The sequence below is a fragment of the Chlamydotis macqueenii genome, chromosome 1 (genome assembly GCF_036417535.1).
Source record: "Chlamydotis macqueenii isolate bChlMac1 chromosome 1, bChlMac1.mat, whole genome shotgun sequence".
NCBI classification, from domain to species: Eukaryota; Metazoa; Chordata; class Aves; order Otidiformes; family Otididae; genus Chlamydotis; species Chlamydotis macqueenii.
Window position 1 is genome coordinate 14,743,231 of NC_141556.1, and position 23,999 is coordinate 14,767,229.

The window sequence follows — 23,999 nt, forward strand, 5'->3', positions numbered from 1 at the left end:
AAGATTGAAGATCCTCTGCTGTCGAGATTGGGGTATGGTAGATGAGCTACTTTGCCCAATAAAGACCTGATACTGAACTTTGGATGGGCATTTTTTCTATAGTGCCTTTTAGCTATGTGACCCTGAAATTAACTGGAAAAACCGATGTGGTCTTTCTAGCTTTCAAATCAAAGTAGTGCTCGATGAAATACTTTGTTAAACAATAAGTTCTGTATAATCTGCTTGGATTGTGGGAAAGCTTCTTCTCTAGCACCCTTTCTGCTCCTCACTGGCCAGTTACTTAAATGAAATGCACTTATGAAAACTGTCCTAGAAGGCCATAGGTGACAGATTGTCAGAGTTCTGAAAGACTAATGCATGAAATAGATGGTACTTGCAGAAAGTAGCATATTATGATAACAGATAGTATTTTATGACTCATCTAAAATATCAAGCTTCAAAGGATAAGCAGTCACTTTTAAGGTGGATAAAGAAGAAAGTTCCCTAATGGTTATATTATTTTCTGTTCTGAACTTTCCAATTTTTGTATTATAATCAAATAAAAATACTGGGACTATTTTGATGTGTTGTGAAAATATTCCTGGTTCTGACATGACAGAAAAGAATTATTTTCCTTCATCCCACATCTGACATCACTGTGGTGTCCATTGTGGAATGGCCTATAAGGTCACAGTTCTGTTAATAAGTGGGCATAGTGTCATAAATTTATTCTGGGTCTCCCCACCACCCGTATTACAGGAATTTGTTGAGGATGGCTGCTCGTAAATAATGAGCTATGTTTGTTTGCATTAACTTGCCTGTGTAAGTATCGCAAGCTGGTGACTGACTCCATTCTTCCATACCTACCTAAAGGCAGAGGAGAGGTGGTGGAGGGTTGTGTTTGTGTGTGGTGATGACCTGAAATCTTAAGGTGGTAAAAAATGATGAGGTAGTATTACAATGATGTTCTGCTTCCTTTTAGATGAAACAACTTCTGTTTAATGCTGTTAAGCCAAATAAATTTGAGTTCCTCAAGTCTCTGATTTTATTCAATGCAGATTAGTCTCTTAGAATTTTTGACTGGATTCTAGCTAAGGCTTAAAGATGTATTTCAATAGCTTGCAGTAGGGTAAGAAGTTTATCTTGGCTCTGTTCGTCGTCATCTTTTTCTTACAAGAGTGGTCATGTATTTGGTCAGACATGATGGCGTTAATTGGGCCATGCATTAGCAATTAATTTCCTATCTATACATAGCTTTACAAAACATATATATCTCTCTCTCTATATATATATCTTCTTTTTCTGCATTACTTAATTAAAAAAAATAGAAAACACATTTCACTTGATTCTCAGATTTGGTAACCACATCTCTTCTTTCTGTGTCGACAGTGAAGGTCTCTTGAATAAATGGTGATTGGGTAACTTCAGTTGTTTTATGTAAGCTTACAGATGTTGTAGCCCAGGAGGCAGCTAGTTGTCAAAGGCAGGTTCTTCACTTCCGTCAGTCTTCCATGCAGTTTTACCTATGTTAATTACCACTTGTTACTCTGCGTGGTCAGAAGTGTTTGAAGAAAATCCTGTTAGGAAAAACCACACCACCACCAAAAGCAATTTTAAGTGCAAGAAACATCTGTCTAAGTGAGGATCTTAATCCCAGGCAGTGATGTCCAGTATGTCTTTTAGACCTACTTTGAAACACCCTAAAACTGTTTTTGAGAATTATCTAATTACAAGCATAAAATAAAATCTGTATTATGCTAATGATCTGTTAGTGTAGGTGAAACTGCAGTTGGTAGTGCAACAATTTTTAACCTATGATAGTCATTTTACCTGGAGTAAAAAAGTTGATGGTTTCCTTTCAGTTATTGGGTAAGAATTAATATAATTTATTTATACTTTTTCAGAAGAAGAGAACTAAATGGTAAGCTGATTTTTCCTCTGAGTTGTAGATAAGGCCATTCAAGGTTCTACCCTATAAGTAAACTACATGGTGGCAGAATGAGTGCTTAAACTGTAAGAAGGGCTTGGTGTTTCTTTTATGCCTGCTACTAAAGATATTTTATACCTGCTTTTGGTTTAATAGGTTTTTCTTGCTGCTTATTCCTGAAAATAGTATGTTGCTTCCTTAATTCTATGCATAGCCAGTGCTACCAAATTTGTGGTATTTGATAAGAAAATGCCCAGTGTTTAAATGAAGAAAGCAAGATATCCCAACAGCTAGTTGGCCTGATTTCTTTCTAGTTCATTGTATTTGGTGACTCATGCAATGGGACCGAAACACAACTTCTGCTGCCTAGAGGGAGAATGAACTCCAAAAGGTTTAGGCACTTAAGAGCAAGCCAAGGTATTTGATGTTAATTGCCAGGCTTGAGTGGTAAGATAAAATTTAAGATTTTAGATGAGGACTTGGTGCTAGCTTATGCCTTAAAGATGCCCTGTAGATGCCACTTCATCATCCTGAAGATACCAACATTATTAATAAAACGGAGCAAATTCAGATTTAAGTCCACAATGCTTTTCTGAAGTCCTTTTTATAAGTACCACATTTTTCACTGGAGGCTTGTTAGTTTTCTCTTTGCTGTTTGGCAAGGATGACTGTGTTAAAATATGTTGATCTCAAAACTGCTGGACTTTTGTAGACTTCAGTTAAGATACTACGCTTTGTCGGATGGGAGGAGTGTATTTATTAGGCACTGTATGTGCTTCATCGCCATGTGATCTGTGTTCTTGCAGTTTCAACATTTTGGAAGCAGTCTGCAATTATTCATTATGCAGGTGTTGAAGATGGTGGTATTTTGTTTCAATTAGCTTGTAGACAACTTTGTCTATGTTAGGCTATGAAAATGCGTTCGTTTTCTAATCTGTGAATGGAGACAGCTAAGGTGCTGTGTATGTCTCCTCTCCTGTGCTTGGTTGGGTGTTGTGCCCTACTTGTTGAGGGGAGCGGGACACTAGTAATAACTGAGATACAGGTGGGATTGTTATATTCACTTGTGCAAGTCAAGCAGATTGTAGCGTTGCTCTACAATGAAAACTACTACGTCTTCTTTTTAGTTCTTTCTACTTAAGAAAACAAAAAGACACTTCTAAAAGTGCTCCCCAATGGGTATAGTATTTTCTGATGGTGATCTATTAAAATGAGATGGAAATTTTTTCATATCACTATTGTGAATCATCAGAATGATTTTTGTTTTAAAAAATACAGAATGGAAGTTATGACATTGTTTCTTTTGACATCCTTAGTTTGTATTGTAGATGTTGAAAGTTGGTTTGTTTGTTTGGTTTGTTTGTTTGGTTTTTTTTAAGTGCAAATCAAAAGTGATAAATGTTCTTTAAGAAATACTTTTAAAATTCTGTAACTGGGTTTCTGTTGAAAGTTACAGCAGCTGTACTCTGATAATAAAGAGCAATAAGCAAATGTGCTTGATATTCTAAGTCTGCTATAGAGGGAATCTTTGTCACCTCACTGTACATGATGAATTTTTTTTTTTTTTTTTTAATCACCAACTTAAATGACAATCTTTTTGTCAGTTTGTAATATTTTTAAGTTCAGGCCTTAAGATATCACATTCCTAAAGTAGGCGTATTTGAAGTTAACAGTTTTTAAAGAAGATTAATGTTTTCTTTTTGCTTGTGTAAAATAAAAATAATGAAATCATTGTGACAGATAAAAGTGATTTTTGTTTTGTTTTAATACATGATGTAAAATTGTGTGGTTTTAAAATGAACCTGGCTCAATCTTCTGTTTGTTTTTGGTTTTGTTTTTTTTTAACAGGGTTTGTGGATGCACTTAGATGTTTGCAATGAGCACTGTGGCTGGCATGCCCCAGTGTTTTGGATACCAATGCATAGGACTCCGTAGTAATCGAATTTATCAGAAACGAACGTCATGAGCATAGTGATCCCATTGGGGGTTGACACAGCAGATACTTCTTATTTGGAAATGGCTGCAGGCTCAGAGTAAGTATGTCAACATAATTTGTAAGTTTTCTTTTTCTTTTTATTTATTTATTTTTTTTTTCCCGGGTGAGTCTTTTTCGAATACAGTTGGAGAGGACTTAGGAGTCTCCTTAAATTTATTGAATCTTTAGTTACTTAAATTAATAACTTCCACTTTATTCTGAAGTCAATTTCTTCCTCTTGAGGGAGAGCAAAGGAGAGAAGCTAAACTGTTCTACAGGTGCGTATTTTTCTTGCTTATCGGACTGAGAAATACAGATGCTGCCTGGTTTGCTTTGCATACTTAAAATACTTTTCCATTTCAGTTTCCTTTTAACTATAGGGAAAAAAATATTTTTTATTTCCCATGTTAAAAAGCTAAATTCTTTTGGTGTGGTAAATTGCAGGAAAATGGCAGTAATTAGACAAGGACACCTTTATTTCTGGAAGTTGAAGACTTAGCTTAATTGCCTTACTAGCATCTCTTCACAAATTTACATATTGAAAAGCTAGTAGAAATTCACTTGTTACTCATTCATTTCAGATAGTAACAGTGGATAACTGTATATAACGTATTAAAGAGGCAATGAAATCCTGAATTCAAGAAACTCCTCCTTTGCGTGAAATAAGCATAGTGAATTTCTGGATTTGGGGAGGGGGGATTGTTTGTTTGTTTGGGGGAGGATGTTTCAGGGTTTTTTGTTTGGTTGGGGGAGGGGAGTTGTTTGGGGGTTTTTTGTGAAGTTTTTCGGGTTTTTTCTGTAGTGGTATCTGAATCTGTAGAGTGTCAGTAGGCTACAGTTTAGGTATTTTTTTTATCTCCAACTGGAGATCTTTACTTGTCAAACAAACATCTTTCCGTATGTGTAGTATCGACTTGGCTGTCAAATGTTATGAAGGAAGAAATAGCATTTTGGACAACTTGGCTCTTTTGAGAGGTAAAAGACCAAAGTGGTGTTACAGCTTTTACCAATGTACATAGGTACATCATCCTGTTGAGCTCTGTATATTTCAGAATTATATCTGGATTTTTCCCCTTGTTTTTGCTGTTGCTTTTGCATTAGTAGAATACGACAGGTGAGTTTTCTGGGAGGAGATGAGTGTCAGAAGATACTAGATGGTCGTGTTAAAGATCAAGAGTTTGTGTAAGCCACAGTGAATCTTGTGTAGTTCTTTGCATATACATGGGGAGAAAAAAGCCCAATTCATTTATTGAATGCAATAAAAGAAATTGAATTCATTATTTACATTAAATTGGGGTTTGGTCTGGGTTTTTTTAACCACTTGAGATACTGTTATTCTTTGCCTCCTCTGAGCCTTTCTGTAGTAATGTTACTTTCCCCGTCTCTGGTTATCACAAAAATACATTACTTGTTAGATATTGGAACAATGGATTAGACTTACTTTTCATGCATACTTGAAATCTTGCATAAACCAAAAATAAATTTCATAAGGTGGTTCTTCATTTACCAGGTGCTTTGAGTAACAGGAATTTAAATAGCTTACATGCAGTCTTTGCTTCAGAGCATGTGCTAAGTAATATTACTCTGTTTAAGGAGCAAATGGCTTTCCTTCCAGACTTTGAAAGAGTGTTTTGTGCTGTGAGCGGAACTCTTGAAGAGCTTTTTACAGAGGAGTTTCTCTCCAGTGCTTTCAGTTATATATGAGGCTATTCTAACTTTGCGCCCAGAATTTACAGTTTGAAGCTTTTTGTTGCATTAGATTTTTAAAGTTGTTTTGTTCTATCGTATTACGTATTACGTACACTAGCTTTTTAACTTGACTGACCTGTTCACAGCTCTCTTCATTATTTTTTCCTGTGGTTCTTTTTTTTTTTTTATCTTTAGAGAAGGTCATGATTCCCGAGGTTGCTGACATTCTTGCGGACACAGCATGCCATGTTGAAATTAAAATAAATAAATATAGTTGTCAGTATAAACAAGATAGAGTTCATAGTGTGTTATTTGCTTGATACCGTGGCATGGCGACCCAGTTAGGAACTGCTTTTCTTCAGATGTTAAGTGACTCTTACCTATCAGATGAATTTATATAATCTCTGCCATACTTATGCTGAAAAATGTGTGGTTGTACAATTGGCTTACGCTGGTTTAAAAGCCATGTCACTGTCTAAAGAAGTGTGACATAAAGGTGTGTCCCTAACCAGGTTATGCAGTTGTAAACCTTTTCTGTCACCATCTGTGCAATTTACATTTTTTCATACATTTTCTTCCAGAGAGTAGTATGTAGGATATAGATTGTATTGATAGCAGTCGTTGTCCTTGAGCAAGTTCTGGGGTTTTCCCAGGAGGGAGGAGTTGGAATTTCTTCACTGTGACTGACAGGAGTGATATTGCTTCATCAGTTGTTGGAGCATGAGCAAATGCAAGAATGGGGGAATGGCAACCTGATTATGTAGAAGGAGCCTGGGAAAAAACTTAACTTAATGCAGTTTCTTAGTGCTGAGAGATTTTTTTCCTTATACTTCAAGCTAAGGGATAAGCCTATTAAAAAGGTGGATAGTCTATGTGATTACATAATTTCACATATTATTTTAATAATTGTAGCAAATAGCTATTTGGAGATTAACTCTTATTAAAAGGTATGAGCATCTTAAAAATTGGGTGAAATAATCTCTCTTATGTTACTTGCACCTAAGTGAGCTCTCCAGTAATGAATAGATCTTCATAGTGCCATAGTAGTCAGAACACAAATGTATTTTGCCTTTATTTGTAAAGAGCTTACTGAAGATGAATATGTGTGACTTTTTACTGTTAGAGACCTTATAATAGTAAGCAGAGCCAGCCATTTTGGAACGTTCAAAATGCAGTTCCTGCTAGACTGTTAGTCTAGCTTAGAGCATGAGTATAATCTACAGCTTTGGAAATACCATTGATGGTACTGCTGTCCTGTTTTTAATATCTGTATATGTTTTTTAGAGAGAAGGCTTGTGTCATGAACCTAATGACCACAGTGTATGGATCATGGTATTGAGTTCAATATCCAGGAGAAAAGATGATGAACATCTTTGTAGTCTTAATTAATTTAAAAACTACCCTCCATTACTGTTGTTGAAACAGGGATTTATCTTTTCTTTTTAAAAGTATTTTGGGACAATGAGAAGCTTCTCAGTTCCTACAGGTGGTATTTTGCCAGCCTGTACTTGTAGGGCCTGCTATGAAATGCTTAGATAGCAGAGCCCACTCTGGTAGAGTAGTGCTCAGTTCTTTGTTGTCAAATAGTGAAGCCCATCAGATGTGTTTGGTTAGATGAAGTGTCTTGAAATAAAAAATACTGGTTTTAATACAGAATATATTACATTCCTTCATTTGCTGACCTTCAGCCTGATACTTCTCAGATGTGCTGGTGCAAAGGGAAAACAAACCTGAACTCCTTGAAAATTAGACCTATCAATCAAACTGCTTAAGGGTGCTTGGAAGTAAGAGGTTTAATTGGGAGCTTAGACAAATGTCTTCAGGAGGTACTATTAGCTAAGTTTTTTATAGTATACAGCTTGGATACCCACTTGGCATTGAAAATTTTAGTTTTAGTAAGATTTTATTTTTCTATTTGAATACATGCATTTTTATAGAAGTGGTTGGTGGCCCCAAATTCTGATTGTATTTTGGATATTAGTCAAAAACTCCTCATTATTATTATTATTATTATTATGTCAGAAACAAAACAGTATTTAAAAGGAATGGGACAGGGAGACAGGACTTTATAAAGAAGAATTGGCTATTGCTTAGAATGGTTGGTAGTTAACCTGTATCAAGGGAATCAACTGTAAGGTAGGGACTGAATTTTTATAAACTAGCTCATGTTGTGTGTTGCTTATTTAATTTCTCACCTATGCCATCTGCTGGCAACGTGCAGAATATTTTCAGTTTACATTGTCCTTTTAAGTATGAACAGTAGGAAATGGCCCAGAATGTGAGCGTTGTTTCACTTGCAGAATGAAAATTATTTAAGGGGCTTTTAAAAATACAAGTATATTTGCTTTTTTTATTCATTTGAGAAAATGCTATGTTCCTTTTTTCAGGTTACAGGGCCATCTTAATTGCAACCCAAGAGCATGCATGAAGCTCTTTGTGGTGCTTTTTCGTTTAGTCTTTGTGGATATTTAGCACAATTTTGAATTGCTAACCAGAACACATAAAAAATATATATGATATTTTAGCAAAATGTCATGGTCAGTTATTCATAGTAATATTTGTTTATTTTAGGGCATAATATTAGGATTTTGGACTACCTTCAGGTATGTGGTGTTGTAATACAAATATTTCAGTTTTGATGAAAACTGAAAATATCATAAATATCTCTCAGTAAGGGTGCAGATGTTTGAGGTGAAGCTGAAAAATGTGGTATGCTCAGAAGACTGACAAGCTTAGTACCTCAGTGTGTTACATACGTGGCTTTTGTTCAGAAATACAATACAAGCAAGGAAAACCTCATAGTGTTCTTTCATATCTGAGTGCTTGGGCTTTTTCTTCCTGAAAGTTTACTTTTGGGATGCCCATAAGAATGCCAGTGGCGAGGTTACGGAGGTTGTCTATAACACAGTAGTTAATGCCTTGTTACTTGAGCCCTGCTACTTGAGTAAAAAAAAAAAAAATTAAAAAACTTAAAAATAAGTTAAGTGATATGTCATGCTTTAATTGGCTATACAATGAAATATTTTACCAAGAGATATTCCTTCACAAAATTCTCAAATTCTGAGATGCCTGTTTGAGAAGAAGGCCTTGACCTTTGAATAAATTATAGTACAGAGGATGTATTTTCTGTTAAAGGCCAGGGTCATGCACATGGTAGGCAGAAGAGAGATGATAAGGAATTTGGTGAAGGGCGTATTAAAGCATTGGCAGACCTGTCTGCCAAAGTTAGAAAGTTGTCCGTAGTTCTGTGGAGAAGTGATACTCATTCTGTACTGCTTATGGGATGAGTATCGCTTTTCTTTTGACTGTGAAGGAAACCTACAGTGATTAAATTCTAGCTTCAGTGAATGCTCCACCGCCTCCTTTCCATGTTTCTCAGTCTTGTCTATGCTGTTTCCCACCCCAATCTAGTATCCAAGTGGATAAATGGAACAGTCACAGTTACATTCAGAGCTCTGGTGAGCATATATTTAAAGAAGTATCTGTGGCCCCCTTGGATAAGCATTTAAAAAAGCTTTGCTGAGTGCTGATTCTGCTCTAATTTTGTGTTTATGTTAAAACTTTTTTTAATACAAAGATTTAATTTCCTTTATATCTCACTTTATTTTCTCCCACCCTTTTTCTGGCTTTCCTTGCTCAAGTAAAGTACTCTTTGCTTTTTAACCCTGTACTCTGAACCTGTTTTCTGAGTATTAGAATATATGGGACAAATGCATTTGTTTCTGTGTTTCATTTTTAGAAGCTTAATGCTTCTGCTTTCCACAACTGTTATGCCTCTAAATACTAAACTTAGTTCTCTGAAGTAGTTTATAAATTGCTTGAGTAAGTAGAAATGGATTTAGGGAGTAGAGCGTATTGTCTTGCCTCATATTTTGCAAAAGATTTAGAATACTTTTTTAACTTCTGTAGTCAGTTAATGAGATATGCATGACATCTCTTCTTAGGACATTTCCATTCTGGTGTCTTTCACTGAGTGCTCCCGTGTTGAAGTATATGGTATTTAGGTCATGGTAATATTTATTTTTAATGCAGGAAAATCTCCTAAATAAAGCGTGGAATTGCTGGTGGATGGATTGTACCTGAATTCCCTCCCTGTCCTGTATCAGTAAGCTTTCCTGCTCTGAAAACTGAGCATTTCCCATATACTGAAGCAAACAAGACCTAGGTTGAGCATTGAACATATAGTGGATAAGAGTAACCATGTTACTGCTTTTCCTGTTCCATGTTGAAGAACAGCAGTAGAAGCAATACAGTTATCAAGACCTTCTTGAAAGTAAAGTTAATTTCTCTGCTAGCCATGATGGATGGATGATCAGTGCCTCATTCATTGGCATTTTGATTAGCTACATTTTCAGAAGGATTGACTGGGTGACTTCAATGATGTATTATTACTGCACAAATGCATTATGCCGGTAAATAGGTAAAGGCAAATCTGTTGGAAGGGTACAGCTTATCCAACTTTTGTCTGTTTCTTTTTAATCATGGATTTGATGAACCTGCCAAATTCTGAGCTGCTTCTAGAAGATAATTCCAACAGACTCTGAATAGTTATTTTCAAGTTGAGAAGTGGTGTAAGAGAGTAAATGAAGATTTTTCTGGGTTTATGAGGTAATAAGGGGCAGTGTCATCAGAGTTGGGTTTTGTCTTGTGCTAGTCAGAAATTGTATTTCTAATGTTAGTACTTCACATGATTTGTGCACTCAAGTATTCACTTGCTCTCCAGAAAAAATGCACCTGCTGAGTGTTAGGGAAACTAATGTTTTTAAAAAATAGATGTTTTCTTTGAACTCTAGAAACTAAAGTCTTAATTCGGTAGTATTTTATCATGCAGTAACCTTACATGAGGAAACACTAAGAAGAAATGGGCGACCAAAAAAGTTAGTAGGACACTTTGAGGTAGACATGAAAATACTGTGTTGTATTCAGAAATCTAATGGTTAGTTAGATACTTAATATTAGCAACACATGTAAGTTGCTATCATCCTTTTAAATCAAACTTAAGGACATAACAAAAAAGCCTCTATTTAATATCTTAATGTCCAAAAAAAGCCACTGGTATCTATTTTAAGTTAAGATTCAGAAATACCAATTTTATTTTAAAAATCAGTTCAAAGAATTGTTAAGATATTTGTGATGGGAAATAGACCTCACACATAATAAAACTAAAATCAGAAAAGTGAGCTGGGCTTGATTTGTGATGCAAGTCAAAAGCCACTTCAGTTTTAGATATTGATATAAAATCATAGAATAGTTTTATAGAATCAAAGTATAGTTAGGTCTGGAAGGGACCTTCAAAGGTCATCTAGTCCAGCCCCCCTGCAAGGAGCAGGGACATCTCCAACTAGATCAGGTTGCTCAGAGCCCCATCCAACCTGGCCTTGAATGTTTCCAGGGGTGGGGCATCAACCACCTCTCTGGGCAACCTGTTCCAGTGTTCTACCATCGTCACTGTAAAATTTTTTTTCCTAATATCTAATCTGAATCTGCCTCCCTCTGTTTTAAAACCGTTAGGCCTCAGGCCCTGCTGAAGAGTTTCTCCCCGTCTTTCCTGTACACCTCCTTTAGGTACTGGAAGGCCGCTATAAGGTCTCCATGGAGCTTTCTCTTCTCCAGGCTGAACAGCCCCAACTCTCTCAGCCTCCTCATAGGAGAGGTGCTCCAGCCCTCCGATCATCTTCCTGGCCCTCCTCTGGACTCTAACAGATCCAGGTCCCCCTTATGTTGGGGGCTCCAGAGCTGGACACAGTACTCCGGGTGGGGTCTCATGAGAACAGATCTTCCTATTTTAGTATTCCTCTATTTTTCTTGTCTTCCATGTTGTGGTTTTGTGCATATAAACCATAGTTTGTATCTTAAAGAAGGCACTGCCTTTCACTACAAAACCTTCTCTCACAAATTTTAATCCTTTTTTTTTTTTTTTTCTTTCTATTTAAAGACAAATTGATAAAGTGTTAGATAGATTTGCCCTGCTTAGGGTTTCTGTTTGTAGAAACAGTACTTGGCTGCCTTGCGTACTGGTTGGTGTGGCTGGTTGCGGTGGTGCAGGAATGCTACCGCTAGATGTCATTGCAGAATCGAGTAGGGTTGGTGGTGCTGCAGGGCTGTCTCAGTTCGCAGCTCTCCGAATTGCTGCTTCTATCTGTCGTCCTAATTCAGCAGAAGTCCATTCTGCAGCTTCTGTTACAACTCTGTAGACTTGGTCATACAGACCGATGACTCCCTGACAAAGTATGTAACGTATTTTTCTGTGCCAGATTTGCAGGTTATGTCCTGTGATTCAGTGGCATAAGTTTTCTGCCACTCTAAAAGTTTCATTTTATGGGAAAGGAGAAGATTGGGTTTCCTTTTATTTTTGAGGGGATAGAGGGGCAAATGGGGGTGTGTGAGTCTGTTCCCCCCCCCCCCCCCCGTCATCCCGTGTGGTCCTTTAAACAGGAACAACAGGCATTTAACTAAGGTTGTTCATTAAGTACGTGTAATTTATTAATATTAATTATATAGTAATTGTATTTATTCTTCTTCTATTTTTTTGCCTTACAGACCAGAATCTGTAGAAGCTAGCCCTGTGGTAGTTGAAAAATCGAACAGTTATCCGCATCAGTTGTATACCAGCAGCTCGCATTCACACAGTTACATTGGTTTGCCCTATGCGGTAAGTTTCATTCTAAGTATTTTGTATAAAATAAATTATGTAAAATCTACTGTTCTTAACTGGAAAAACTCTAACTCATGGTTACATTTTTGTAACTTTATTCGGAGTTGGGTAAACTGCCTAAAGATGGCTGATTAGAAACAGAATACAGAACATAGTGCGCTTACATGTAAAACATAGTTGAGAAGGTAAAAACCAAGAATGAGCAATGACAGAAAAGAAAATGTAAGCTGTTACTAAGAACCAAGAAGTCTCTGAAGTTCTTTATAAAGTGAATTCTTACACTTTGGCTTAAGTAACTATAAGTGTATGAACATTTAAGAGCTGTAACTTACCTTTCCACAAAAATCTAGGACCATAACTATGGTGCTCGGCCTCCTCCAACGCCTCCAGCTTCTCCTCCTCCAACAGTGCTTATAAGCAAGAATGAAGTAGGCATATTTACCACTCCCAACTTTGATGAAACGTCCAGTGCTACTACCATCAGTACGTCAGAGGATGGAAGCTATGGAACTGATATTACCAGATGCATTTGTGGCTTTACACATGATGATGGATATATGATCTGTTGTGACAAATGCAGGTAACGAATATTAAATTGGTTGAAAGGGTAAAAATCACTTAAAACTTCAAGCTGCACTGAAAGTAAGTGTGACTAAATGATGTTTAATTATGTTGAGTCATAGGAAATTTCCTATCAAAAGAGTGTTTGAAGGTTCTATGACTTTCTAATAGGCAAGGTAGTTGGTTAAGGCCATTGAGTGTTTTATACTTTATTCCAGTCTGTCTTGACTACTTGTATTAATTTGTTCACACCTTTACTTGTGCATTGTTGCTTAATAAGGATGTCTTTCCTTTCTAGAAAGGGTATCTTTTTGGTAGTTCGTCCAAGTCTGCATATACTGAGTAATAAAGCATCTTGGTAAATTACGTATATGTAAATCAAGTAACTTGTAGGATGGAAAATAATCTGAAGGAACAGTCTTAAATATTGGTTTCTCTGTGCATGATCTTCCTGATAAAATTGTTTATTTTCAAAGGACATAGTTTTCTCACTAAAATTCTTAAAAATCCTAGATTCTTACCGGAGGAGCTGAAGTTAAATGTTTAAACTTCCTTGTTCATACTTAAGCACCTACTTGATCATAGTAAAATAAGCAGGTGCTATTAAATACTTGGAAAAACAAGCTTAGAAATTTTTAAAGCTGATATAAGTAACAGAGAACAAATCTCATGTTTCTGGCCTTACTCAGTATTAGCCTGTATTTTCACATTCAGTATGCTTAATGAATGCTGCTGAATTAACTAGATCATTGTGTATTTCTAAAATGATTGTTACAGCTAATTAAAACATTAATTTGAGCTCCGTTCTCCGATCTGCTTACATAACAAGCTTGTTATTAATTTTTTATGGTCCTTAGTTCTGATAACCTTTTCCCTTATTTTGAAATGTATTTAGATGTTCTTTTAGCAGTGGAGCTGTATGCAGCACCAGTTACTTAGTCTGCCTCTTTTGAAGAAGAGATCCTCTGTGAGGAGTTGGAGAGAGTTACAGTAGATTCACAAGTGGGGACAACCACAACAATTTCTGTATTCCAGTTCCTTCTAGCAATGTGGGGATGAGCATAAAATACTATCCTAGATTAGCTTTCACTCTAGCAGGCGATCTCTTTTTCCCCTGACTGTGGGAAGCAGTTCCAGCTCTTCCTACGCTGCAGAGCAGCGCTACCAGTCATGTGGAGTGTGTGTATAAAAACATATATTTATATGTTTGATGAAAATATATAAGTAAATAAAAACTTATATTGTATTATATTTTATATAGAAAATAAATATTTATAAAATATTATTCTTATAAAAGAAATCGAATCAGAACTCCCATTACTATGTAAAGCGTAAGTCTTGTTGCTGAGGGAATTTATCCTTATCTTGTTCTCTGTTGTGATAATTTACCATTTTTTATTTCCAGTGTTAGAGAAAAATTTCCAAGAGGGAAATGAGTCTAAAGAAGCAGAGAGACACCAGGAGACAGCCACAAGATTGGAATTACAGTGATCAGTGGAATAGAAAATCAGCTAGCAGAGTGGTGGTGAAGACAGTGATTGAGATGTAGATTTAGGCAGTATTCAATCTGAGTAAAGAGAATGATGAAAAAGAGAATGATTCTGTGTGTGTGTGTTTGTTTGTGTATCATGCACGCAATTTTAAAAATACTACTTAAAATAAAAAGATGGTTTTTGTTTTGTTTTAAGCGTCTGGCAGCACATTGACTGCATGGGGATTGACAGGCAGCATATTCCTGACATATATCTGTGTGAACGTTGTCAACCAAGGTGAGTAGTTTGGTTGATTTTACGCTCTTGAGTAACTTTATCTTGAACTCTTGAGAATGAGTAGACAATATAAAACGAGGAAGTACTGGAACTACCAAGAGATAAAATACAGACCATGTAGCATAATCCGTAATAATTCTAGTTAAAGGAGCTGCGTTTCTGATGCAGTCTCTATTCCCTTGTTCACAGGAGTTGTTGTGACCTCACTAGGCAGCAGGGATAAGCCCTTGAAATGCTTACTGAAATAGCAATGATTCCTGCATCCTTCCTCAGGCTTACTGGTACATAGACAATCCATTACTATGGCTGTCACGCTTTGGGAGCCCTTAACAATAGTGTGTTCAGGTCAACTGCCCCAGCAGTATTTCTCAGTGTCTATTGGTTTTATGGCCCCGTTCCAATATGCTGCAGTACTCAGTTGGGGGATTTCTTGCTCTGGAATGAGTGTATGCACCCCCCAAACTTGAAGTTTTATGATGTGACAAGGAGGGCATTTTATTCTGATTGTGTGGTAGGTAGATCATGCATAACTGTAATCATAGTTGTCCTGTGGGGTGGAATATAAAATGCTACCTGTTACTTACATTGCAGATTGTTAATTAAACAATGAATAAAAGACATGTGTGTTCAGAACATTTTCATTACCAATAAATTATTCCTTTATTTCTGAGAAATAGTTTGGGTCTTTTGTCAAGTGTTTGTTTTGTATTGTATTGTGACAATTATTTTGAAGAGTCTGCAGGAAAATGGTTTAATGCCTGCTTACCTGTAATCTGTTGACCAACTGTCAATCGTTTTGAGCTATCAAGTTTCATTATATTTTCAAGGGATTTGGATACTTCTGTATGCTTTGCATTATGATGGAATGGAACAGTGCGCAACTGATGTTTTTCTAAGTATCTAAACATTCAGCTAGCCTACTGTTTATTCTGTAGTAGTCAATGGGAAATGGTAGCTATGAAAAGGGTCTGTTTTAATACTTAGGTGTATTGATGTATAACTGTGAAAAATGGAATAAAATTAATTTTATAATTTCAGGAGTTTAGATAAAGAAAGGGCAGTGCTGTTGCAACGAAGGAAAAGGGAAAATATATCAGGTGAGTAAAGCGTAAAGATTTTTCCTTAGTAAAGGTTATCAAATAAGTAGATATATCAAATGTATAGACTTAAGAGTGTATACACAGTTCCTGCAATTTAGGTAGCCTTCAGCATATAAGATTTAGTAAATCAATGCCTTTTTACTTCTAAAACTTATCATCACTAATTAGAATTGTGCACCACACAGCTTGATGTTGTTGGCAAACTTGCCGAGGGTGTACTCTATCCCGCTGTCCATGTCGCTGACAAAGATTGTTAAACGGGGCCAGTATAGTACCTAGGTGTGTAACTTGTTCAAGAATGTTCCTTTACACTGTCTAGTCTTGAAGTTGATGCTGATGAAATGACTTGCTGCTTATGGGGAAATGAGTCTGGACCTTTACTTGTGAAATTTGAAGAGTTTGTATCTTGCCTTAGAAGATACAAAATCTTCCCTTTCTGTGCTTTATTAAGGCTCTTCAAAGTGGAAGCAGGTTATGTAGGTTAGGAAGGAGTGTCTCAAAACAACTCCATGTAATTATATGTTCTATTAATGTAAATAGTCTTTACAGTAAGTCAGGGCACACTGTAGACAACAGTATTGAAATGTCTCCCTAAGGAAGACGGTGTTTTGTGGGGCTGTGGGGAGAGATATTTGCTTGTGGCATAATGATTCTGTAGGCACTGGTGTATGGACTACAAACATTGACAATTTGAAGAGGGCCTTGGGTTTTCATTTCTGAATTGTTGGTTCTTCTGCTATTCATTCTTTGATCAGACATTTCTTCTTTTCATGTGTTTTTTATTCTAGTTCAGAAAGTAGTCCTAGCAGAAATGTAAACAAGTTCAGAAAACATCGTCAGCTCCTAATATATAAAGTATAATTATGTACCTAATGAAGTGTTCAAAAGAACAACCAATATGGTAGAATTGGGTTGCTTGCTATGTGCAGAAGAATCTTGTTAAGGAATGTTGTGAGCAAGAAAAATCCAGAGTAACCAGTAGCTGGAGTTCTTTATTTAGTAAAGAAGGTTTCAAGAACTGGGTCCGTTGAGTGCACTGATTAAGGCAGCATCCTTCTGACCTCAGAAGGAATGCTTCCTCTGCTCTCATTTTAAAGCCTGCTTCTGAGCAATTTCAGAAAAAGTCTTGCTTAGTGTGAAGTATATTTACCGAAGGCAGAATATTTGGAAAAGCTGCTAAAATCTGAGGAGTCTGTACTGAGCACGTGAACAGCATTCTCCTATCTGTGTGCACCATCTCTCTTCCAATCCTCCCTGTACTTCACAGCCTTTCATCGTGACAGAACTAGGGTAATCCTGTTTCAGGTCAGGAAATTTGTTTGTCTGAAATAAGTGCTGAGGTATGCTAAATTTCAGGCTTTGGCTTTTAGGTCTGCAGATGCACAGCGCAAAGAAAAAAATATCTGTCAGTTTGTGTATGATGTTGTTTTACCAAGTGAAATAAGCTTCCCTTTTGTCTTCCCTGAGTAGCAGGATCTTACTGTTAGGGGATTTCGAGAAGAGAAGGCTTTTGGCTAAATTGGCATACTTACACTGAAAAAGGCCCTTGACGCTGTAATTTGCAGCTGAAATAGTTGATTATGACTCACACATGACTGATTAATAAGACTTCACAAGAAGCGCTGGGCAGTCATTAATTTTAATCCCCTCTAGAATGCAGTCATCTGAGAGAATAGTAAAGCCATATTACAAGTAAAATCTATATACAAGTGAATGAGTTAACTTTTTTTTTTAGTATTTTTTGTTCTAATTTTGCTTGGAATATAGTATAATTCCATGCAAAGAATGGAATTAGTCTGATATCTTGTTACTACTTGGCATTACAAACATCTGTTAATTACCAGCTTCTCATGGGTCATTCATTTTCATGCTGCTGCAACTGTTGGTGAATTTTGCATTTAAGCGCTTGAAGCATTGTCAGTACGCAGTTTTGGTTTTTTAAAGCAGATGTAGAGTAACTAGTGAATGTTCCTTCTATAGTATTTGATTGTTTACAGAATATTATTTGTTTTAAAGATGGAGATACCAGTGCAACAGAGAGTGGTGATGAGGTTCCTGTGGAACTGTATACTGCTTTTCAGCATACACAGACTACATTTAATTCAACCCCTCCAAAAGTTACAAAAGTCAATGATAAGAAAAGGAAAAAAAGTGGAGAGAAAGAACAGAACATAGCAAAATGTAAAAAAGTAAGTGAATATAATTCTGGTTTTATAATTCTCTTATAGATTATAGCTATGTGACACCTCCTACCAACAGACACTGGTTTTAAAAATAGACTGTTTTTACTAATGTTTTAATACCTGGGTTTAGATTGAATTGTAATACTATATAGTAAATGACATGGTCTTCCCTGCCTCTCCCCCCAAACAATTCAAGTTAATACGCACTAGCCGTGACAGCTCAATTTTATAATTGAGGCAGAATTTTTAAGGAGCAGTTGCATTTACTGGGCCACTTGATATAGTTAGAGGTGGGGCAGAACAGGTTTTGGGTACCCAAAGAAGAATTCTGTGTCTGAATTGTTTGGTTGTGGTTTTAAGTTCAGAAATGTTTGTTTTCAGTTGTCCTGATGTGACTTCATGTCCATTTATTTGAGTTGAAGTTGTAAGGAAGTGTGCTGTCGAAAAGTTAGCTACTAAACTACTTTGGTAGACAGAATATTGACATTTAACTGTTTAACTACAGGTGTAGATAATATAATGTTTATTAGTTTAGGAAATTCCATACACTTTACTTTTTCACATACATTACATTTGTGTAATATATGTGAAAAGGTAAAGTGTATGGAATTTCCTAAACTAAAAAGTTCCTTTCTGCAGTTCAGTTTTACTGGCTTGGGTGAGAATTTTGTCCTTTAAAACTAGAAGTCAGAATTAGTTACCAATATCTTTTGTGAAATCTTGAGTAAAACGTTTTCTTTTGAATGAACAGTTTTGAATGTAAACTTAGGACCATAATATTCTTCTGTTGCATTCCCAGCATTGTGTGAGTTGATTTAAAGAATGAGATTTTGTTGTAGAAAGACAGACTTCTTTCAGAAGTTAACATTATAGGACATCTGTGACACCTGCTTTCCACAAATAGTGTAGTGAAGGATATGGGCGTTTTTCAGATGTACCTGGCAAGTATGGAGCATTCCATAAGTAACTACATTTGCCTAGAATTCTGAAATTCTAGGGAGTCATGTTGTAATACGGGAGAACGGTAAAGGTGCCTGGTCTACTAGCTCTGACGTCAAGTGTGCACTTAGCTTGGAATGCTGAATTGGTTTTTTAAAATACATTTTGTGAGATGTAACCTGTTGCCTTCTTGAGATTTCAGCATAGTTTGTTCTGTTGTTGTCGTTGTCATCTTGCATGTTTTGTTGAGAATGGTGCACTTTTGAAAAGCTGTTAATGGATTAATGGATTTTGTGTTTCCTCCAAAGAATATAAATATCTAATGTTTCTTTCAGGCATTTCGAGAAGGATCCAGGAAATCGTCACGAGTAAAGGTAATGTGGTTTTGTTTCTTGTTTGTTTTAAACCTTAATTGTACATTACTTAAATACTGTGCAGCATCGGGAGTGCAGTTTGGGCTATACATTGAGAAATAAAATAGTCTTGATAACTAAGGTACTACATATGCATCATACCTTAATTTAGCATTACTGTCAGCACTGCATCTTTATGTCCTGCAGAGTTAACTGAGATAGTATAGAGTTTGGAGAATACTTGGTTTTCGGGGGGCAGTGGACAAATTGGGACTTGTTTCTGCTATGCAGGGAAGTAAAGTAGAGTGTAGACGTCATTTGAACTTTTAGTAGCTCCAGCTTTCCATAGCTGTAAGCAGCAGAAATGACTGTATTGCATTTGAAAGTTAAACTAGCAGTTCTGCTCTGTCATACCCCATGTATTCATCTGGTGGGAATGAGATTGTTCAATCTCATTAGCTGGTGTGGTTCAAGGAATTGTGCTGGGCTGTCTCTTTGTAAGATTTAAGTGTTACAGCAGTCTTTAAATTTTCTGTGAGGTAAAAATACGTATGGTGTGAAAACTAGGTATTTCCTATAGTTTACTCATCCTTGGGATATATAAAAACAAGTGGCACGCAATTTACACTTGCCAGTAGTAAAGACAGAATTGAGGAGGAAAATCTGTTTTATGCTTTTTGAATATGGCATTTGTAAGGTTCCAGCGTGTTTTTTCCATGGTTTTCTTAGTATCACACCTTTTTTTAATGGTTTTTTTTTAATGCTATTTGTGTGTATGGTTTTTTTGATGCACAAAAGAAATATCATCTGTAACAGGTAAATTGAATTGCTAAACTACTTGCTGTTTTATTAATGTTTAATAGTGTCTCTGCTCAGGTGGATAGAAAAGGGAGCGTTGATTGGCTGCTGCTGTCCGTAAGGAGCATTGGTTGGCTGCAGCCTGGCTGCTACTTGTGAGGTCTGGAGGTACAATGGCACTTTCTTTAAAAGTGAAAGGATCTGAAGCACCTCAGAAGAAAATTGTTTAGTGAGGATCAGATAAGAGGAGAAAAATTATCTATGCAAAGCCCGTAAATTAGAGTCACAACGTTAATGTAGTAGGTGTAGGATTAGTAAAGTTTAGTAAGATGTGAAGCAGGAAAAAGATACAGCGTGACCCTTGAAGTTGAAAGGGAAAATCATATCTGTATATTACAGGGTGGAAGCTGGAAGTTTTTGGTTTGCATATGCTCACAAAAGTTGAGCAGGAAGGGAGATCTAAGTCTCCAACTCCTGCAGTCATAGACTCATGATGCAGTGCAGTTGTGGGAAGAAACAATGTCAGTCTCCATTCTCATCCCAATAAAAGCTAGAATCCTTATTGAAGGAGGAATGTATTCCTGAACATTTCATTTATGAAATGATAAAATTCATTAAAAGACAAATGTAATGCTACTGAATTCAACTCAGTGCTTTTAAGTAATGCATAATTTTGTACTGGACTTCCTAAAACAAGAACCACCTTAAATTAATGACATACCTTTGCCCTTCGTTTTGTGTCTTGTTGTAGATTTTTTTTTTTTTTTTTTAAATTTTCTTATAAGTTTCTTACCTTGTAATATCTGGTCAACTACTTTAATTTTTAGGGCTCAGCTCCAGAGATTGATCCTGCTGACACTTCAAACTTTGGATGGGAAACTAAAATCAAGGCATGGATGGATCGCTATGAAGAAGCAAATAATAACCAGTACAGTGAGGGTGTCCAGAGGGAGGCACAAAAAATAGCTCTGAGATTAGGCAATGGAAATGACAAAAAAGAAATCAGCACCAGCAATCTGATTTTCAAACCTCCAGTAGAGGTAATGAACTGTGGCATGTTGTGTTATTGCTTGCTGGTTTTGTGCTGTGACAAAGATATCCATTGAAATGCCTTTTTTTTTTTTTTTTTTTTTTTAAAAAAAAAAAAAAAAAAGGAAAAAGGAGACTTCACATTAATTTTTTTTTATCTTATCTCACCAGATCTAAGCGTCAGCGCTGTAACATCTTTTTTGGAATTTGTAATTGATTTTCATATGTCCTGTATCACCCTTGGTTATGTTTACACTTGCATATCAGTTCTTACAAAAATAGCTCAGAAGTTAGTCTGAGAGATATCAGGAGCAGTTAGAGTAGATAAAAGCTTTGTAGTTGGAAACTTTTTTTCCTGCTATGTGTGTCAGCATGTTAATTCTTGACATTTTTCTGAAGATATGGTAAATCTATTCTGGGTGTTTAGGTACTTAGAGTAGAATTTAATTTACTAGTTCATGAATGATGTTTCTGGTGGTAGGTGATATTCTGGTACAGATTATCTTTTTTTTTTCTTCTTCTTCTTCTCTTTTTTTTTTTTTTTTTTTTTTTACTCTTGTCATCCTGTAGTTTCTAAAGAAGAAATTGTTCTGTGTCTTTTCCTGACAATCCAAAAATCAGAGCCATATAGCAGACGTCAGCATTTTGTAGCAGAAATCTCGAGGAATAGTTACTGTAGCAAATTAATGGAAGCATCTTTGCTTCTTTTCCTTAAAGACCATCATGGCATATGAGGACACCCTCCTTAGAGGAATATCCCTGTTTACGGAGCGTTTTGCTACATAGAGGCTACTTCCTTTTTGATTGGGGATAACAGTTATGAGAGGTGTGAGTTCACTAATTGTCAGGATATATGCAGGTTTTTAATTAAAAGCCATCCTTCCATCTAAAGATGTGGAAATAAGAAATTTGGAAACTCTCTCGACTTTTTTTTATTATTATTTTGATATTTTCCTGTTCATGAATGAATCATGATCGTCCTTTTATGTTTGCATGTTTTGTTTTCTTTGAAGGGATTGAAGCCTTTTGACAGTGTTATGCCAAACAGTGCAGCAATTTGTCCTAGTAGTAGTGAGAGTTCAGTGCACTAAGGGATATAGTACTTGAATTGTGAAAACATGAATATGCTGATGTTCAGCCATGTACTAGAGAATTAGGTCTAAAGTGTTCCTTGAATCTAAATTCGTAACTAGTTGCTTTGGTAGGGGAACAGAACAGTTTGATCAAATCAGTCTGGAGATTTAATCACAAAAAGGAGGGGTTTTTAGTTCGTGTAGAATTGTTTAGTAGTTGTGAAAGCATAATCTGCTGTTAATAATAATGGGAAAATGGTAAAAAATTATACTTAATAAGTTAATTTATGTCTTTATAGAGTTACGTGCAAAAAAACAAGAAAATTTTAAAAGCTGCCAAAGACTTGCCTCCTGATGCACTTATTATTGAATACAGAGGAAAGTTCATGCTGAGAGAACAATTTGAAGCTAATGGATATTTCTTTAAAAGGTTTGTTTCTTCTAAATGCTTTAATAAGGTAACTGTTAAAATGCTGTTTTGCCAAACTCTTGCCTCAAGTACGAGTCTTGGCTACCAGTATGTCTTGCATTTTACTGTTCTGTGATTACAAATAATTGCAACTGGAATCTGGTCTTTCCCTTCTCTTCTGAGTATCCTTACAGATCTGTTCAGGAGTTAATTTCCTCTTTCATTGTTCTTCCCTAGTAACAGGATTCCTGCATTCTCAGTTGGGTAGTTGAGCATCCTAAACCAGAAATTGTCAGGTTCTACCATCCTAAAATAATTCAAAAGCTAATGGCAAAGACATTATCTCTTGTGAGAGACAGATTTTAAGTCCATCAGGCCAAGAACAGCACTGGATGCAGGTCGACTTGGGGCCATGTTACTGTCAGAGTTCTCCAGCTGATCAGATTACTAAGCAATGTGGGATTCCTTCTGCCTGTGACAGACACACCTACTTGGGAAGCTGCAAGAGGCCTATTAGAGGAGAGAGAACACAGAGCTTCTGCTCAGTAAAGATGGAGGGGTTCCCTGGCACTTGTAATAGCAGAACTTAAAGCATGTCTTGGCAAAGTATTTACATGCCCCCTTGATTCAGGAGGGGTGGGTGCTAGTGATACAACAGGTTTTGGGCAGGGATGTAGAGGTGTTATTTTATTCTTTTTTTTTTTTTTAAGATTATTTTGTGAGGCACCTAAATTTCTACCTGCATTTGATATGATTTCCCATAAGAAAAATTTAAGAAATATTAAGAGTCTTAACTTTGTGTCTTCCGTGTCTAGTGCTTGCCCTGTTACTGTTCCTCCCTTTACATCCTGTGCAGAAGAATTACATTCAGAGCTGTAATTAAAACTTTTGGTGTTCTGAGAGAATGTACCAATTAGAATAATGAAGCTTAAATACAAACATGCCATTCTCAGATTAATTCACATATTTGGTGTATTGTGTCAAACATCATGTTGCAAAGCTATCTGATGTGAAAAATAAATGATACTTAGCATCTTTTAAAATTATAAAACTCTGGTTTTCTTGTATGTTTTTCAGGCCATACCCATTTGTTTTGTTTTATTCCAAATTCCATGGTCTAGAAATGTGTGTTGATGCAAGGACTTTTGGAAATGAAGCTCGATTCATCAGACGCTCATGCACGCCAAATGCAGAGGTGAGCATATACATAAAGTTAAATTAGGTTTTATTTACTTAGAAGTCCCCTTCTCCTTGAGTTTCTCAGCTGATAATTTAAGCAATCTCTACAATTTCTGTACAAGTACTTTTTAAAACAAAAATAATCAAACAATGTAATTATAATATAATAATGTTCTCCTGAATATAGGTGAGGCATGTAATTGAAGATGGAACAATTCATCTTTATATTTACTCCATCCATAACATTCCAAAGGGAGCAGAGATTACTATAGCATTTGATTTTGATTATGGAAATTGGTAAGTATTTGAGCGTGCTGTTCTAAAATATGTCTAATGCTTATAAAGTTATGCTGTGATTTAGAATGACTTTGTTTTTATATC

General features: G+C 36.1%; 1 protein-coding gene across 7 annotated transcripts in view; it reads left to right on the forward strand.

Annotated features, from left to right (window-relative positions):
• KMT2E (lysine methyltransferase 2E (inactive)) overlaps positions 1–23,999 on the forward strand; it is a 60,494-nt gene that overhangs the window by 14,032 nt on the left and 22,463 nt on the right. For 6 of the 7 annotated variants that reach the window (XM_086746220.1, XM_086746203.1, XM_086746196.1 and 3 more), the window contains 11 exons: positions 3,755–3,939; positions 12,111–12,222; positions 12,576–12,805; positions 14,475–14,555; positions 15,594–15,652; positions 17,672–17,844; positions 19,113–19,151; positions 20,756–20,968; positions 22,330–22,460; positions 23,517–23,634; positions 23,806–23,915. In XM_086746220.1, the coding sequence (XP_086602346.1) occupies positions 3,869–3,939; positions 12,111–12,222; positions 12,576–12,805; positions 14,475–14,555; positions 15,594–15,652; positions 17,672–17,844; positions 19,113–19,151; positions 20,756–20,968; positions 22,330–22,460; positions 23,517–23,634; positions 23,806–23,915 (1,337 nt within the window). In that variant the 5' untranslated portion in view covers positions 3,755–3,868. Of the gene's footprint in view, positions 1–3,754; positions 3,940–12,110; positions 12,223–12,575; positions 12,806–14,474; positions 14,556–15,593; positions 15,653–17,671; positions 17,845–19,112; positions 19,152–20,020; positions 20,097–20,755; positions 20,969–22,329; positions 22,461–23,516; positions 23,635–23,805; positions 23,916–23,999 lie in introns of those variants that run through there. The other variant, XM_086746246.1, reaches the window with a different exon arrangement.